Source organism: Prionailurus viverrinus, chromosome D1 (genome assembly GCF_022837055.1).
Source record: "Prionailurus viverrinus isolate Anna chromosome D1, UM_Priviv_1.0, whole genome shotgun sequence".
NCBI classification, from domain to species: Eukaryota; Metazoa; Chordata; class Mammalia; order Carnivora; family Felidae; genus Prionailurus; species Prionailurus viverrinus.
This window is the reverse complement of record NC_062570.1, coordinates 33,697,014-33,713,053: the sequence shown is the minus strand read 5'-3', so window position 1 is coordinate 33,713,053 and position 16,040 is coordinate 33,697,014. Positions and strand designations below refer to the sequence as shown.

At 33.5% G+C, this 16,040-nt stretch overlaps 1 protein-coding gene across 1 annotated transcript in view; it reads left to right on the top strand.

Annotated features, from left to right (window-relative positions):
* Window positions 1-16,040, top strand: part of CNTN5 (contactin 5) — a 552,161-nt gene that overhangs the window by 437,298 nt on the left and 98,823 nt on the right. Inside the window, exon 14 of the mRNA XM_047879464.1 lies at window positions 1,803-1,923. Within this exon, the coding sequence (XP_047735420.1) occupies window positions 1,803-1,923 (121 nt within the window). The remainder of the gene's footprint in view (window positions 1-1,802; window positions 1,924-16,040) is intronic.

Here is a 16,040-nt window from a genome sequence, read left to right as displayed (position 1 = left end):
ATGCATTCTCACCATGAAGCTTTCCTTTATTAATGACTAAAACCGACTATGTCTTAACATTTATTTCATGAGAGAAACTTTCAATACCCTTAAAAGTTCCTATAATAAGACTAATAGAAAAAAAAACAGAAATGAAATACCATAAAGAAATGGTTTAAAACATAGTATACAGTTAAGCATTTCATTTAAATAAAGACACATAATTTGAGAGGTAAAAACTTCCAATGACTTCACACACTTTCAATGATTGCTATGGATAATGAAAAGAATCCAAAGAATTTCTAGAAATTCTTCTTACTTTTATGATTTTTATATAACCCATTAGTCTGTATCAAAAGAAGATACAGACCAATTTATAAAATGAGATAAAATAAGATTAAAAAATTAAAATGAACTCAAATAATCAATGGGGTACTCCCCTCTAAAGACAAATGCATCATTTTTTTCAGGTAATTTGCCTATTCCAGCAAAAAATTAAAGATTTCTAATCTGAAGTGCTTCTCTGTGGCTTGCATTTAACATTCTTTCCTATGCTCAACTACTATTGAAGAGAAGTGTTGAGTTTTTAAAAAAAATGTCATTTCAAGCTATGTGCTTCTACTCTCATTCCAGTCAATTGTTTTTTATTGCAACATGAAAACTGAAGAGGGTATTGGAGTTTTGCTATGTTGTTATCCAAAAAAAAAATACTTATGAGTTGTGAATTCCATATCTTTGCATGTTCACACAAAAAAGAAATCTATCTTTCCTGATAGAGTGAATGAAAGCCAAGATTAAGTAATGAAAGGTTTGTACCTGTCGTTCTAATGTGTAGGGTCATCATAGTTCCCATGAACTGATACATCTAAAAGATATTCTCCCTGGAACTTATTGATCTCCTTAACTGCAGTTATTCTTCAACTATGTTCTAATCATCTTGCTCCCAACAAGAATCAAGTGTTTTGAACATCCTTTGTGTTTTGTAACTACGTTGATTAACAGAGATTCAGGCTGACCCTACTCCCTGATGGTGGTGGTTATGGGAGGAATAAATCTTTGTTAAGTAAAGATGCATGGCTTTGGGATCAGCAATCTGTAACCTAAACCCTCTCTTTCTGTTGCCTACAGTGTACTCACAAAAGCAGCCATTCAATAAAGCCACACAGCGTAATCTTTTGACTGCTATCTTCTCATAATTAATTTTCACAAGTTTCTATTCCTTTCAAAACTAATGTCTTGCCACAATATAGACCTGTCTCTAAATATCAAAGCAATAATTTTGGCTCACTGATTATTTTTCCTATCCTTTTAAATATATTTTTTTTAATTTTTTTTAACGTGTATTTATTTTTGAGACAGAGAGAGACAGAACATGAACGGGGAAGGGTCAGAGAGAGAGGGAGACACAGAATGTGAAACAGGCTCCAGGCTCTGAGCAGTCAGCACAGAGCCCGACGCGAGGCTTGAACTCATGTACCGTAAGATCATGACCTGAGCTGAAGTCGGACGCTTAACCGACTGAGCCACTCAGGCGCCCCTCCTTTTAAATATATTAATGTTTGTGCATATTTAAATATTTCTTAAGTATTGTAGCTGCTAAAACATTATATGCAATATAAGTGTTCAAACTCTATATTAGAAATTGTTTGAAAACAACTTCCATGTGTTCCTTAAAATAGGGTATGTTTGGTTTCTGTATTGTTGTCATATAAATTGTAAGGACAAAAATGGGCCCTTTGACTGAATGTGCAAAGTTCTCCTTAAACCACCTTGAACTAGGCAGATTTGCAACATTTTAAACTGGCACTTCATCCCTCTTTCAGCAAGCATCCTCTGCAGATTTAATGATCAGGAACATCCTTCTGATGCATGCTGGGAGATATGGCTGCAGGGTACAGACCACAGCAGACAGTGTGTCAGATGAGGCAGAACTTCTTGTTAGGGGTGAGTATGCTAATAGTGCAGTCTGAAGACATGATCACCATAAATTATCATACAAAGGAATTTAAATGCATGGACTTTGAGCACATCAGTACTGTGCATTTTACTTTCAATTTTACAATATATGTTATTTTTGTTTAACCTTTTGCCTTTGAAAAGATTACATGGAAAACTGCTTCTTAGTAACAGACAAAACCTGTAGATTCAACTTCAGGGTCTAAAACACCTTTAGTAATAAATGGTCACTTAGTGTGTCACAAACTTAATGTAAAACAGAAATTTTAAACAGTTGAGCCACAGATATTGGGACTACAGGGATAAAATTTGTGTGTGTATAGATGTGGTTTTCAAATGCAAAGTTAGTGGAAGCCCTAGGCACTTTTTTTCCTCCAGTAACTTCTAAATTCTGCTTCCCAAAAACAGGAAAAGTGCGTGCCTAATATGGTGGCATTTGTAAGTTTTCAATGACAGGGTTTTTTAAGTCTGAAAATGTCAAACAGAATGTGCAGAAATGACAGTTAAGTGGTTTCCACCTATGAACCAGGCTACCAAATTCTGCAGCCCTATAAAGTTACATCTTATTTGAATTGAATTAAATAAATGACTACAGCACCAATTTCCTTTAGCACATTATTCTCCAGTATGGGAAATACAGCTCCTAGCATGCATATTCCCTTTTTTTCTTCTTTCTTTCTTTCTTTCTTTCTTTCTTTCTTTCTTTCTTTCTTCTTTCTCTTCCCTCCCTGCCTCCTTCCCTTCCTTCCTTCCTCTTCTTTTTTTTCTTTTCTTTTAGCTTGCAATACAATATACCTACAGAAAATTCCACAAATTATTTGTGTACTGGTGTATAACTCAATAAAACAAATGTGAATTCACCATAAACTAAATTCAAGATAAGATATAGAACTTTGCCAGAATCGTACCTAGTGCCTCTCCTTTTTTGATCTTAAACAATTACATTTTGAGTGATGAGAGTATTGCATGCTAAGACACTTTGCATGATCTCTGAAAGTAAAAATTCACAATCCATAGCAAAAACATATTTTAGATCAACTTGCCTTTTATCTACTTGGACTGTTTTCCATTCATAATTTTTAAGAATTCATTAATATTATAAAAATCTTGAATAAGAAACATAAGGCATATAGTAAGCTTCAACATATCTTTATTTTAGTTGTATAAATTATTACAGGTTTATTGATTTTTGGTAGTGCATCCATCATTGGTCCAAGTAAAATGTTGTTTTTGAAATAAGTGGGTATCTGAGTGAGTTTGTTCATTTTGCGGTGTGTTTCTGTTCAAAAGGCTATTTGAACTTTTCTCCAAATTTATCTGAAAAATGTGTATCTGTATTACCCTTTTATAAAACATCAACCTTTTAAAGTGCTCATCCTCTCATGATATTCCATTTAGCTAAATTTTTTCCTTTGTGCATTTTGAAGTTATAAGGCTCATGGAATTGCAAACACCGTACTGCGGTCAAATTTATGGAAAATCACTTTCTTCTCTTGCTGTGGTCTGCTTTAGATTATGTATATTTATTGGGTAGCACTTGCCTAGTAATTTATAATGATGCTCTTAAAACTGGAGCTTTCCAAATGAATAACACAATTTGGAGGCTGATAACAAGAAACTAGGTATTTTTACAGGGTTGTGAGGGGCAAATTTAAGTGGCAAACCAACATTCTGCTTTGTAAGTAAAATTAAACTCAACAGGGTTTAGAACATAATTCAGGTTCAGCTTTTTTGTGTTCTGCTCTTTTAGCCTTTGGCTTTATGCCTAGGAGAAGATAAAATGCATAAATTTTGGAATTATGTCCAAAAGAAATTTCAGACAGGTTTCTATTGTCTGAATATTCACGTAACATTCAGCTCAAGCTTTCATTTAAAGTAAGTTTGATCAAGTCACCAATTTTCTATTATATATTTGCATTACTTTTCTAAAATTACTAAAAATAGCTTGCTTTTTCTGCCTGGTTGGTCATGGATTTAAAACCTTAATGGGATTTTTGTTCTTCTTTTTTTATTTTTACTATTTTTGTTAACAGTTCCTGGTAATTGAAGCAGCTTGGATGTTTGACTATTGCTGTTTTCATGTTGGCTAGTGAAATAAAACTTAAAATAGTTTTACCTTGCTATTCTTTCTCCTATTCCCATTCATTGGTTTATAAACTTAGAGAATTCTAATAGTACAGGCCACAGGGCCAAAATTGAGCATTCTAAATGGAGTTTTTCTAATGATGGCTATAATTCCAGCAGTAGAATCCTTAAAGTACACTTATTCAAGTATGTGTCACATAAAAATGGGAACAGTAAAGACAATTCCATCATACATCTTCCTATAGAATACCATCATTGGATTGTCTCAGCAGTTCACTTTGTTCATTTTTGAGCACGAGGAACATTCTTGGGTGGCAAGGGATATAGTTCCATAACCCTGTAATTCTATTTCAGTGGAGATTCAGGGGACTAAAAATCTATGTTCCCCAAGACTGATGGAAGCTACTTTTTTATCATCTCCTGTCCCATCAGAGACAGTCTATGAAATTCTTTTGTGCATGTTACCAAATCCTGAAATTCTTCTTCTGGCCCCATAAGCATATCAAATTGGAGCTCAGGGGTGTAGCCCTAAAACTTCATATTGCCTGTTTAGAATCTGAGTGTTCCTGACTAGTAACGCCTCCTGCTTCTCTTCCCATTCTCTACTTGAAAGCTACATTTCCCCCAAATGCTTGTTTCCACTGTTGCTTCATTTTGTTTGTGAATGTCACTCTATTATTATCTTCTTTTCCACTATTTTATTATCCTTCAAAAATTGAATTTTCCCATAAATAATCTTCTGAAGCATAAAATCACTTGTTCTCACATACTTAATATTCAGTGAACCAGCATTATAGCACCACCATGAATAATTTGCAGAATGATAATAGAAGTAATGAATATGTTAAAATAAATTATTTTGCTGAAATACAAAAGGATGTTAAAGCCACACCTGGACATCTGTGCACAATTTAAGTCACTTATTCAAGTGTGATATAGCAACAAAACAGAAAGTAAGGCTAGACAATGCTATAGGGAACCTCTTTACAGATAGATAGAACTGTACTATGATCCAGGGTAAAGGAAATTGATCATTCGGAGATAACACTAAATGAGATACACAATTTGTAAGGAACCAATACTCTCCACAAATATGAGAGATGATTGAACACAATATGAAAGATTCCAGAAAAAGGAGTGTTAGCTTTTTGTTACCTTATTTTACAAAAATGAATGTTATAAATATGTTTCCCAAAGCCAATATAATTGTAGGAAACTATCATGGTTCAAAGAATAAAATGTGTTTAACTAAGCTGCAGTGACTGGGGACCAGAGCATTGAGTTCTGTTTATTCTGCCCAGAGGCAGAAAAAAGAGTTTAAAAATTCACTTCTTCATGCAAATTTTATACTCATAATACTCTGTTTATTAATACAAAACAGCAGGTCAAGAACTCTTGGGACAGTCAAAGAAGAATCAATAATCTTTTGGTTCTTCCTGAATGCATAACCCATATGCACTCCTTTCTCCAAACATGGACACAATTTTCATTTCTTGGGTTACAATTTACAGGATTAATCTCATGTGTATTAAATTGAATCTGAGAAGAAACAGTCCACCTGAGGATGTAATTTGTTTAAAGATATCCCACTGTTTATAACCACTCACCTTCCTCCCACCTATCACTTGTTCAACTTTGGGATAAACCTGTCTTTCAATCTTATTTCCTTTACACTTTCCATCAATTCAATTTCGTTTATTCTTTTCAAGAAAGATTTTTCCTTGAATATGTTACCTTTAACCTCTCCCAATCACCTAGTCACTAAGAATCTAAAACTATTAAAAGTTTGACTGTTTTGTCTATTAAATAAATCAACAGGTATCTGTTGATAATTTGCTATTCATTTACCTCATCCATTCATTCAGCACCTTCTCTGTATCAAGCACTGAGCTAGGCATTTGGAATGGAAAGATGACAACACCAAGGTCTCACCCCTTTGTGTGGCTCTATGGCCACTAGTCTGCTAGTGTGAGAGGCATCTTTAGAAATGCATGTGAAACACTAAAAAAGTAAATCTCTCCGGATAACTTTCAGTCTTTTAGGGGAAATTATGAAATACTAAGTGACAGTGTAGGCATATACATAAGCTCTGCAACCCAGTGCAAACTAAAAATGCAGAGCCCTTGGGTCAAAACTTTGTAAAAATTTCAAGACTATGACAGCAGAACACTAATCCACATATGGAGACCTTCTAAAGTAAGGACCTGAGTGATTGTTCAGGTTACACAGCCATGAAGACAACCTTCTATAGCTATTAAATTATGTATTACTATTTATGAAGGAAAGGAGTTTAGCAAAGGATATTAAAATATCTTATTTTTTTGCAATTACAACAAAATTGTCTAAATCTTAGTATTTTTGTCTGTAAAATTAGCCTATAAGAGCCTTTTCAGAGGTTTTATCAGCTTTTTGCATGAAATATCTTTTTAATTATTCTACCCCATTTTGAAAGATTTTGTTTATTGTGTTAAACATTAATTCATATTTCTATTTTATTTCCCACCAAAAACTCTTATCATCATGCAGTAGCTGGTATTACCAAACTAGTTGATTTAAATGTAGCCAATAACAGAGACATTACATTTTAGCTGCTTGTGAAGTGTTACCAATTTTGTTTTCTTTTGTTTCGTTTTCAAATAGCAGAAGATAACCTAAAGATGTCAATTACTACCTGATGGAAACCAGTTTGGAACTTTTGATTAAATACTCTACAAATTTTCTCCAAACTATAGTTTTCAGTGATTCTCACTAACTAGAGAGAAAAGTTGGAGAATTTTCTGTCTTTTGCCCTTGGAAGGATACAAGTACTATAACTTTCCCAATACAAAGAGAAATTCAGTGAATTCTCTTGAACATAAGTGTTCAAGAGAAACACCTGTGAAAGAGAAACTAAGTGAAAACCTTGAACATATTTCTAATTTGAGAATCTGATCTGAGAATAAAGCAGTATTAATGTGTTAATGGGCTCTATCTTTACATTTCTTAAAGAACTACCCTTGTGAACCATATAGATTCCAAACTGATATAAGTGCTTATCTTTAGCATCTGGCCACTTCTGAAAGTTTCAAATTTTAAAATGTACAATTATTTAACACAAGTTTCTTTTGGAAAATAGAGATTGCATAGTTTTTCTTTCCCATCATTATATACTGACCTTATACTTCCAGATTGCACAAGCTTTCATATGGTGAAGCAATGTTTTGGACTCAAAAGAGTCTCTAGTAAATAAATAAATAAATAAATAAATAACAAATCTAGTGCAAAGAAAAAGACCAAGTAGTCATAAAAACAAAGTTGGGTTGGCCAATATTTGGGGATCACAGGACAATGACAAATGTTTTCAGTGTAATTTTAATTTTAATTACTAGTAATGGCAAATAAATTTGCAAATAATTTATGTTTTAGAGCAGAATGGAGGTTATTCAGTTAATATAATTACATTTTTTAAACATTAATAATCTTTAAAATGGGTAGATAAATATCCTCCCTCTTGAAGAAACTCTAATCTCATTCATTCAGTGTCTTATTGAAACATCCTACACCATTGTGGAAATTTTAGATCACTGCTATCAATAGTACTGGATAAGATTATGTAAATAATTTATACCAATGGCTTGCTTCCCTAGCTTAGACTTTATCTACAGTAAGTAGTTTGACATTAAAATTTGTTGGTCAATCATGTGTTGGATTCTCTGCAGCACATTTAGTTTGGTTCATTGAAGTGATGGTTGATAATTGACTTGACTATGGAAATGATTAAAGCAATGTGTGTGTGTGTGTGTGTGTGTGTACCTGCAAATTAAAAAAAAACAAAAAATTGTTATCATGTACAGACAACCAATTGATGGAGACTAAGTTTGTGTTTTGTTCACTCAACAAACATTGAGAACTGCTAGAAGGCACATTTTCTTTGACACTGATATTTCAGTCAAGTGACTTTGACTTTCACAGGTTTCTTGATAGGAACATTTTTCTATTTTGAAACAGTACTCCAACTTCACTCCTCCATTTTGAGAAAAATTCTAATCAGCTGGATTTTATATCTTATATATTTTTGAGTCACAAACTATAAGGTGATCAGATTTCACTACGTATTTTGTCCCACAGACTTAAGCTATTTTTCTTATATATCCATCTTGATATAAAAATGGCATTTACTATCACTTCACATTTGTGTAAACTTGTTGAGGTAAGTTCTTGGTGTGTGGACTGTGTGTTAAGTTCTTATTTTATTCATTATTTAGTGAGTACCTACTGTATGCCACGACAATTCTAGTATGCAAGAGGGAGAAGTGATGAGATGGGATTGGGTATAAGTACCTTCTAATGCCATGAGAGAGAGATTAACCTTTATGCTTAAAGTTATGGATATCCATCAAAAGACCAAATCAGGAAAGGGATGTGAGTATATATAGACTGTAAGAAGATAATTCTGAAAACTGCAGAGGGTGTTTTCGAGGAGAGTAGACCAGTGGCTGCTAATAGACCAAGTAGGAAGCTATAGCAATAATCTTCACAAGAAATAAAAAAAGGTCTGAAAAAAGGCAATAAGAATGGAGATTTAAAAGAGTGTACATATTGAAAAAAATAGAAGGACACAGAATCAATAGAACTTGGTGGCTCACTGTGAAAAATGAGAAGGAAGAGTCAAAAATTAATGCCAGTTGTGAGGCTTAATTTAGCGGTCAATGGCAGGGAGAGCATACATTCTGGCAAGACTAAGACAGTTCCGAATTAAACTAGGAGTGATAGAGTAGTTATTATTGAAGCCCCTTCACTTTCAAAATTTTCCTGGTTTTGATGATAAATTATGTAACCTCCCTAATGAATGATCATGCTTTTCATGTAGTCTGGAAGGTAAGGAGAGAAGTGGATTGGGAGTAAAGGGACAGCATTTAAGATAAGGCTCCCCAGAGAGAAATATTCTGTAAGCAAATAGATTTGTGGCAATGGAGCTAGGAGAGAAACATTGAAGTTAATATGTAGATTTAAGCACAATCAGATGGAAATGAAAGTACAGAGATAGTATGTAAAGAATGAAAAGATAAAGGCTCAAGATAGAAACTCAGGAAACACTAATGTTGAAGAGGAGGAAGAATCTACAAAGACTGAGAAGTGGCTGCTGGAGAAAACAAGCTACTGGGAAAAATGCCAAGGAAATCAAGTCCTAGGGACAAAGAGAAAAGAGAATTTCAGAAAGGACAAAATAGGCAACGGTGTCAAATGCAAATAAGATAAGAACCAATATTTACCATTATATTGAGCAATTTGAAGGTAATGATAACCTTGGCAAATGCAAATCCTGTGGCATGATAGGTGTAATAACCAAATTACAGTAGGAGCAGAGAGGTGAGCAATCATACATAAAAGGAAAGCATGGACTTTGAAGTCAGACAGACCATTTCACATCCTCACAAGCTTTTACTGGTCATGTAACTTTGGGCAGGTTGCTTAACTTTAACCTTGCTCACCTTTCATTCACGCATGCAACACTGATTCATCAGACATTTAGAAAGCATATAATACGTGGCAAGTGCTATGCTAAGAACCTGCTAGCCATGAACAGCTTGTGTCCATGACATAGAGGAAGGTATCTTTTTACAATGTAATATAAGGAAGATATCTTTTTACCATGTAACATTTTATACATAAACTGGATGAAGGACATTTGTTAATCCAAGAAAGAGACAAAAGATAGTGTAGCTTATCTTGCAAATAAATACAGATGTATGAGCAGCACATTTTACTCTCTGATCATAAGCTCCATTAATAATAAAACAACTAAAATTTATTTAGTTCCTATATGCCAGGCACTGTGCTAAAGGCCCATATGAATTATTTCACTTTATCTATTGAGCGTATCATATAAAAACAATGAGAGGAATACAATTTTAATTCCAACTTGCAGATAAGGAAACTAAGGCTCAAGGAGATTTAGGATTTGTGGAATAGTGAATAGGCAGAGTAATTTCAAAGTAAGCAATTTAAATTACTATACTGCCCTCCATCATCACTTGCCAGATCATTTTCGTTTTATTCATTATTGTATCCCCTGGACCTACTTTGTTCCTGACACATTATAGTTCCCCGACAAATAGTAATAAATATTTGTGGAAGGAATGAGGAAAGAAAGAGAAAGAAAGGGGAGAGCAGGGAGGAAGAAAGAGAAAAAGAAAGAGAGAGAAAAGGAAGGAATAAAGAAGGAGAGGGAAAAAAAAGAGTCCTATAAGAAGGGAATGGAGTGGACAATCTCTGTGTTGGAGTCAGAACATTTGATACATGAGCTGGATGAAAGACATTTGTTAAGCCAAGAAAGAGATAGAAGATAGTGTAGCTTATCTTGAAAATAAGCAGTTTTTCACTCACATCTGCCTTTAAGAATAGGTCTCACACTCTGTAATCCTCTTAAATTTCTAATCTTGGACCACATGACCAGGAAGCTCAACATTATTCATCACCACTTTCTGTCTTATATTTTCGTCTAAATGACCACCAGACAAATCTGAAATTTCTCTGACCCCCATGCCTTGCCAATCATATAAGATATCAAATTCTAATGACTATTTTCTGAGGACATCTTGTGGGACTTCCTACCCAGACACTCTAGGTTTTGGTAGAAAAGAATCACTTCTGGACAAAACGTCACCAGGATTACTAAGCAATAATAAAGATTCAGACCTCTGTTTGCATGATCTCTTCTCATTCTCTCATTTTAAACTTTCTTATGATCGCCACAATTGTGAAGGAAAGATAAAACTTCCAACTGCTTTAAAAAGCACCTGACTTTCATTTCAATTGTTACTGCTGATCTTTCAAACCTTCGATATTCATTATTTCTTACCTATTTACGGGTAAATTATGTCAAAAGTCATGAAAACAAAACAACACAAAATGAAAAACGGTGTTTAATGTTCAAAAGGTTGTCTTAAACTCACCGATATTATTACTTGGGCAAAATACTGGAGTACTTATACCTGTGTTCATTTGTTTTAATTGTTTGGAAAAATTATCTACTTACTCCCTTTTCATAGTTTTTATAGACACAACCTAAACCAACCAGCGATCCTTTGTAACATGTGATCTTTTTAATTTCTTCAATGCATTTGTTTTCTGTGACTGTTACATAGATTGTTTTAGCATGTCTTTTCAGTATTGGGTAGTAATTTGTTTTCCCATAAAGCCTAGAATACAGTTTCACACAGCATATAAATACTACATGGCCCTTCTTTCATAACCTGTATGTGGTAACCAAGCATCTGAATTCCAAACAAAACATCTGTGGAATATCAGCCCAATGACTGCTCACACCTCCAAAAACAATGGAAAATTGGTAAGTTCACTTTAGTCTCTATCCTAAAATCTTGTTTTATTTCAACCTATGTTCCAAATACTCAATTCTTAATTATTTTCTTGATTTTGTGTAACATATGACATGTAGCCAAGTCTCTGAATGATTCTTCATTGAACAACACAAAAATCCATGAATATTGAACAGAGAGAGGACCAGCACTGATTGGAAGAAACTTTTGCTGACTTTTACTGAAGATTAGATTTTGTTCTCCCAAGCACCTGGCAAAGGTAATGTCTCCGTTTCACTAAGTACTCCTTAATTTGGAATTACAAAGGCAATTAGCTCTCTAATGAGTTAGAGGAACTGAGGTAAAAGAGTAGGGGAGAAACTGAACAGCAGATGATGTCTGTTAATGTCAAGAAAGAAAAGAATCAGTGAATCATTCTTGGTAAAAAATATTTCATATAAATATCTCTCCCTCTTGTTTTTATTTTTTTAAACTAGAGTATGTCTAACTTTATTTTTTAGTATGTATTAGGAAAATCTAATTTGACACTTTATGTATAAATATTGGCAGTCATGAGCACATGGGCCTCTACTCTATGTTGTTGATTGAGTATCAGTAGGTCTTACATTCAGAAACTTCTGGATCATTGCTGAGGTACCTAAAAACTGAGGAGGAAAGGGGGAAAGATACTTCCTGGCTTTATAGAAACAGTTCATTAAGATAGAAAATAACCACTACAAGATTCAAAGTGGGCAGGCATTCAGAAGCTGAGATGTAAAAGTGACAGCTGCAAGGTTATTTATGGCAATGAGAAAATAAAATTGCATAACTTTAAGGTGTATAAAAAGTAGCAAAGAAAGGTCTTCTGTGTTTGTGCTTCATTTGGAAAAGCAGTATGTTTGGACAACCCAAGCACTTAGTACTAGACCTAGTTTATAGCTGGTGCTCAGTAAATGTTAGTTGAATCTCAATAGCCTGATTTAAAAATGATTCAAATTGTTTAAAATGGCTGTGTAACTAGTTTGCACAGCCAATACAGTGTAGCATTATAAAAACAACCCAGCCCCAGCTCTCAATCTCACTCTGACACTAGCTGGATAACCATAAGCAAGTCATTTTACCTCTTGGATTCTTCATTTGTAAAATAGGCATATAATATCTAATCTGAAGATTTAATAGGAGACTGAAATGAGATCTCAAATGGTAGAATGATTCTCTGTAAATGGTAGATATTATTGTTGATATTCTAAACTAGAGAAAGAATTTTTATTTCTCTAATCTTTAAGGAAATGAATCATTGTTCTTCATGGTATATATGGGCAGAAAAATGGTATACATTTCTCCAACAGTTAATCTTATTTGATTATCCATTGACTAAAATATCCAGTTATTCTGATTGTTTTGCCCATTTTGTTCAATTAAATTTTTATAATACATGCTAAAGGTGATTGGGAGCATTTTGACTGTTTCTCCTTCTTCAGGGTCAAATCAGCATGTTTATAGGTTTGTCATAATTTTGCTCTCTGCTGGTTTATTGTCATTAGGATAAACTGAAACACCATCAGGACCATCTCAGTATATTCAGTAAACTGAAGCAATGACAGCTTGTATCACTTTCCTGAAGCGTGAAATATGAGCTCATATTAACACATATTTACATGTATTAAAGATTCCATTGTGATGGCTTCCATCTTTGAGCAAAATGCAATAGCTATCTTAGTGTACAAAGGAATTTCCCAAATGTGAAATAAATGCTGAAGGGCTTCAGATACAGAGAAACCAAGATGATAAGACAGAGTTTAAAAAAGAAGTTAAAAAGTTAAATGCACAAATTATACTTCATTTTAGAAAAAGTGTGTAGATGAGCCTATGATGGATAGTTCTAAGGTACTTTTTTTATATAAGTAATGATCATCAATATCTGCATATCTAATAGCTACTAACTTGATATCACACAAAATACATACTATAAAATTGATTTAAATCATAGTATTCAATATTTTTAAAACATATATTCATTCTATGAATGTTTATATAAAACTTTGCCATACCTTCAGTTTAATTGACAATGAAACAATGCAGAAATTACAATAAAGGTTAGAAAGCTGTTATAAGCCACCAAGGGCACTAAAGGATTTGGAAGTACTGCACTTGTAAAATAAATACTTAAATTTTTAAAAATTGAAACCAAATAGTATAAGTGATTTTAGGTTCCCTGGAAATTATGTCTTAGATTTTAAAATATCCTAGGTAAAAGTACAAAATTTCAAATGACACAAATATTTTTTAAAACACATAAGGTAATCATCTATGCCAAAGCATTAGCTTTCTCATTTGTCAGCATTCTGATTTGGCTAATTTAAGTGTTCATTAATCACAGAAAACTATAACATAAAACAAGTCTCTTTGAATTATGTGCTTTGTTCAGGAGGTTATTGGTTCATATAATTATTTATTTTGTGGCAACTCAAGAAATAGAACTGTTATTAGTAAACTTCATTTGAAATACCTAATCACTGTTTCAAAGACATTTTATCACCTGATCTGTATGTATCTGTAAATCAAGGCTCATATATTTGTCTCACACCCTCAGCTCACAGAATGTTAAGTCAGGCTAATAAGCAGCATCAATCATACCCCACTGGATGAGATAGAGTGTATTACAGACACTCTCCCTGTAATTCATCCATTATATGGAACATCTGTTACAAGCTATCCAACCTTCAGGACTGCTCTATTTAAGTGTTCTGCAAGAGCCCACTGTCTCCATTTCTCCAAATGAGGTAGATGGTGGCATCAGGATTATACCAAATTCACTCTCACCATTTGACAGCAGTCATCTTTCAGTCTGTGCCGAGCTCTTAATGTTACATTGCATAGTGGTATATGTCTTCTTATAATTGTATAGCAAAAAATCCTCAGAGTATAAAACAACAACCATCAAGATAACCCTAACACAGTTCTTTCTCCATTTTTGTCAGCCATTGCCAGTAACTTAAGCACTTAGGAGTAATACTTTTTTTTTTTCAAGTCCTTAATGGGCTACTGATTTGCTCAGTTAAAGTATGAAATTAATGACCCTAGATACATGTTTGTCAACTTTTGCTCATTTCCATGGCTGTGAAACATGTCCCTTATCTTAACAGATATCTTGTAGAACATATTGTTGGTATCAAGGAAAATCATGAAAGAAAATCTAAATAAACGACAGTAAGCATAAATGGATACTTCAGAAAGAAAAAAAAACATATTAAGGAAAGTTTTTAACTTACTGTTTAGTCATAGTACTGTCAAAGATGCACCCATCTTAAAGAGAATGGGTTTATAAATATGTTCCCTAGTGTGTCTTTGGAAATAATAATTCTAAATTCACTTCATGGTATAATTGGGAACATAAGCCACAAAGGTATCTATAAATTATTCATAAATGAATAGTGAAAAAATTTAAAACTCCATGTGTTATTTTCCTGATCTTAATTTGCATTGCAGGGTTGTAATGACTCATACACAATAAAATCAATATTGGATTTATAGAAAGCTTTGCAGAAACATGGCACCTTGCATATTTTAGCACCACATATATTTTTTCCTATAGGTTTTCTTTAATTTATTTTTTTCTTAGGATTTATGTAATATTAACTTAATAAATTAACTTCAGAATAGCATGGGTTGCTTAAGATTTTGTAGTAAACAAGTTGATTATTTTTATTTGTTCTTGCAATTTATACAATAGATCCTCAAATGTCTATTTTCCATTTCAGAAAGATCACCTTCGATGGATGGACAGTATTATTTTTCTATTGGAATATACACAGTGTGCACAACTTCAACTCATGTAAAACTACATTAAATATTTATGCCTACTGAACTACCTGCAATTGTTGCCTAATTTACCTTTCATCTGAATTTTCTGATAATTGACTAAGAAGTGTTTATACTTTTCTGAAAATAAGCATAGAATTCTTTAAACATCTTGACCATAGTGATGAGGAGAGTCTCACAATGGTAATTATATGCTTCGGCCAAAAATGGAAACAGTCATTTTAGCTCATAACTCACTGGTCTGAACCAGTCACACAGCTCCATCTAATGCAAAGGAGTCAGAGTTCCAATAACAATCACATGTTCACAAGTTATATTTACTAGGATAAATGTCATGAAATTCCAACTTTATAAGACTGGTGTAGGGAAGGGATAGTGTCGTTTTGTTGTGTTGTGTTTTGTTTTACTTACAACATAAGTAGAAGAATCATCACATCCTCAATAAGATTGCCAGAAACTGGTGGGCAAAACATCTTTAGAGACTACCACTGTCATTGAAACTACCCTGGCAACTTCAACTGAGCAACAATATAATAAAACAACATTGGAAAAGTGATTTACTGAATCATTGCAATTTACTTACATTTGCTCCCAGAATGTTACTGCAAAGGTTTTGCAATTTTAGCATTAACATTGATCATTAATTTTTTTTTGATCATTAATATTTTTAATGATTAAATAGTCCCCAAAATTTTCCTACAGCCACTGAGGGTTTGGTCTATGATTTCAATGGCTTCTTTCCTTTGACTTTCTCATGTGTTATCAAACTCATTGCCCTCAAAACCCTCTGTTGTCTGGCGCCCACTTTCCAACATTTTCACCCTCTTCTGTATTCTTTCTTCACTTTGATTCAGCCACACCAGAATCCTTTCTGTTCCACAAATGTGCTGAACTCATCAA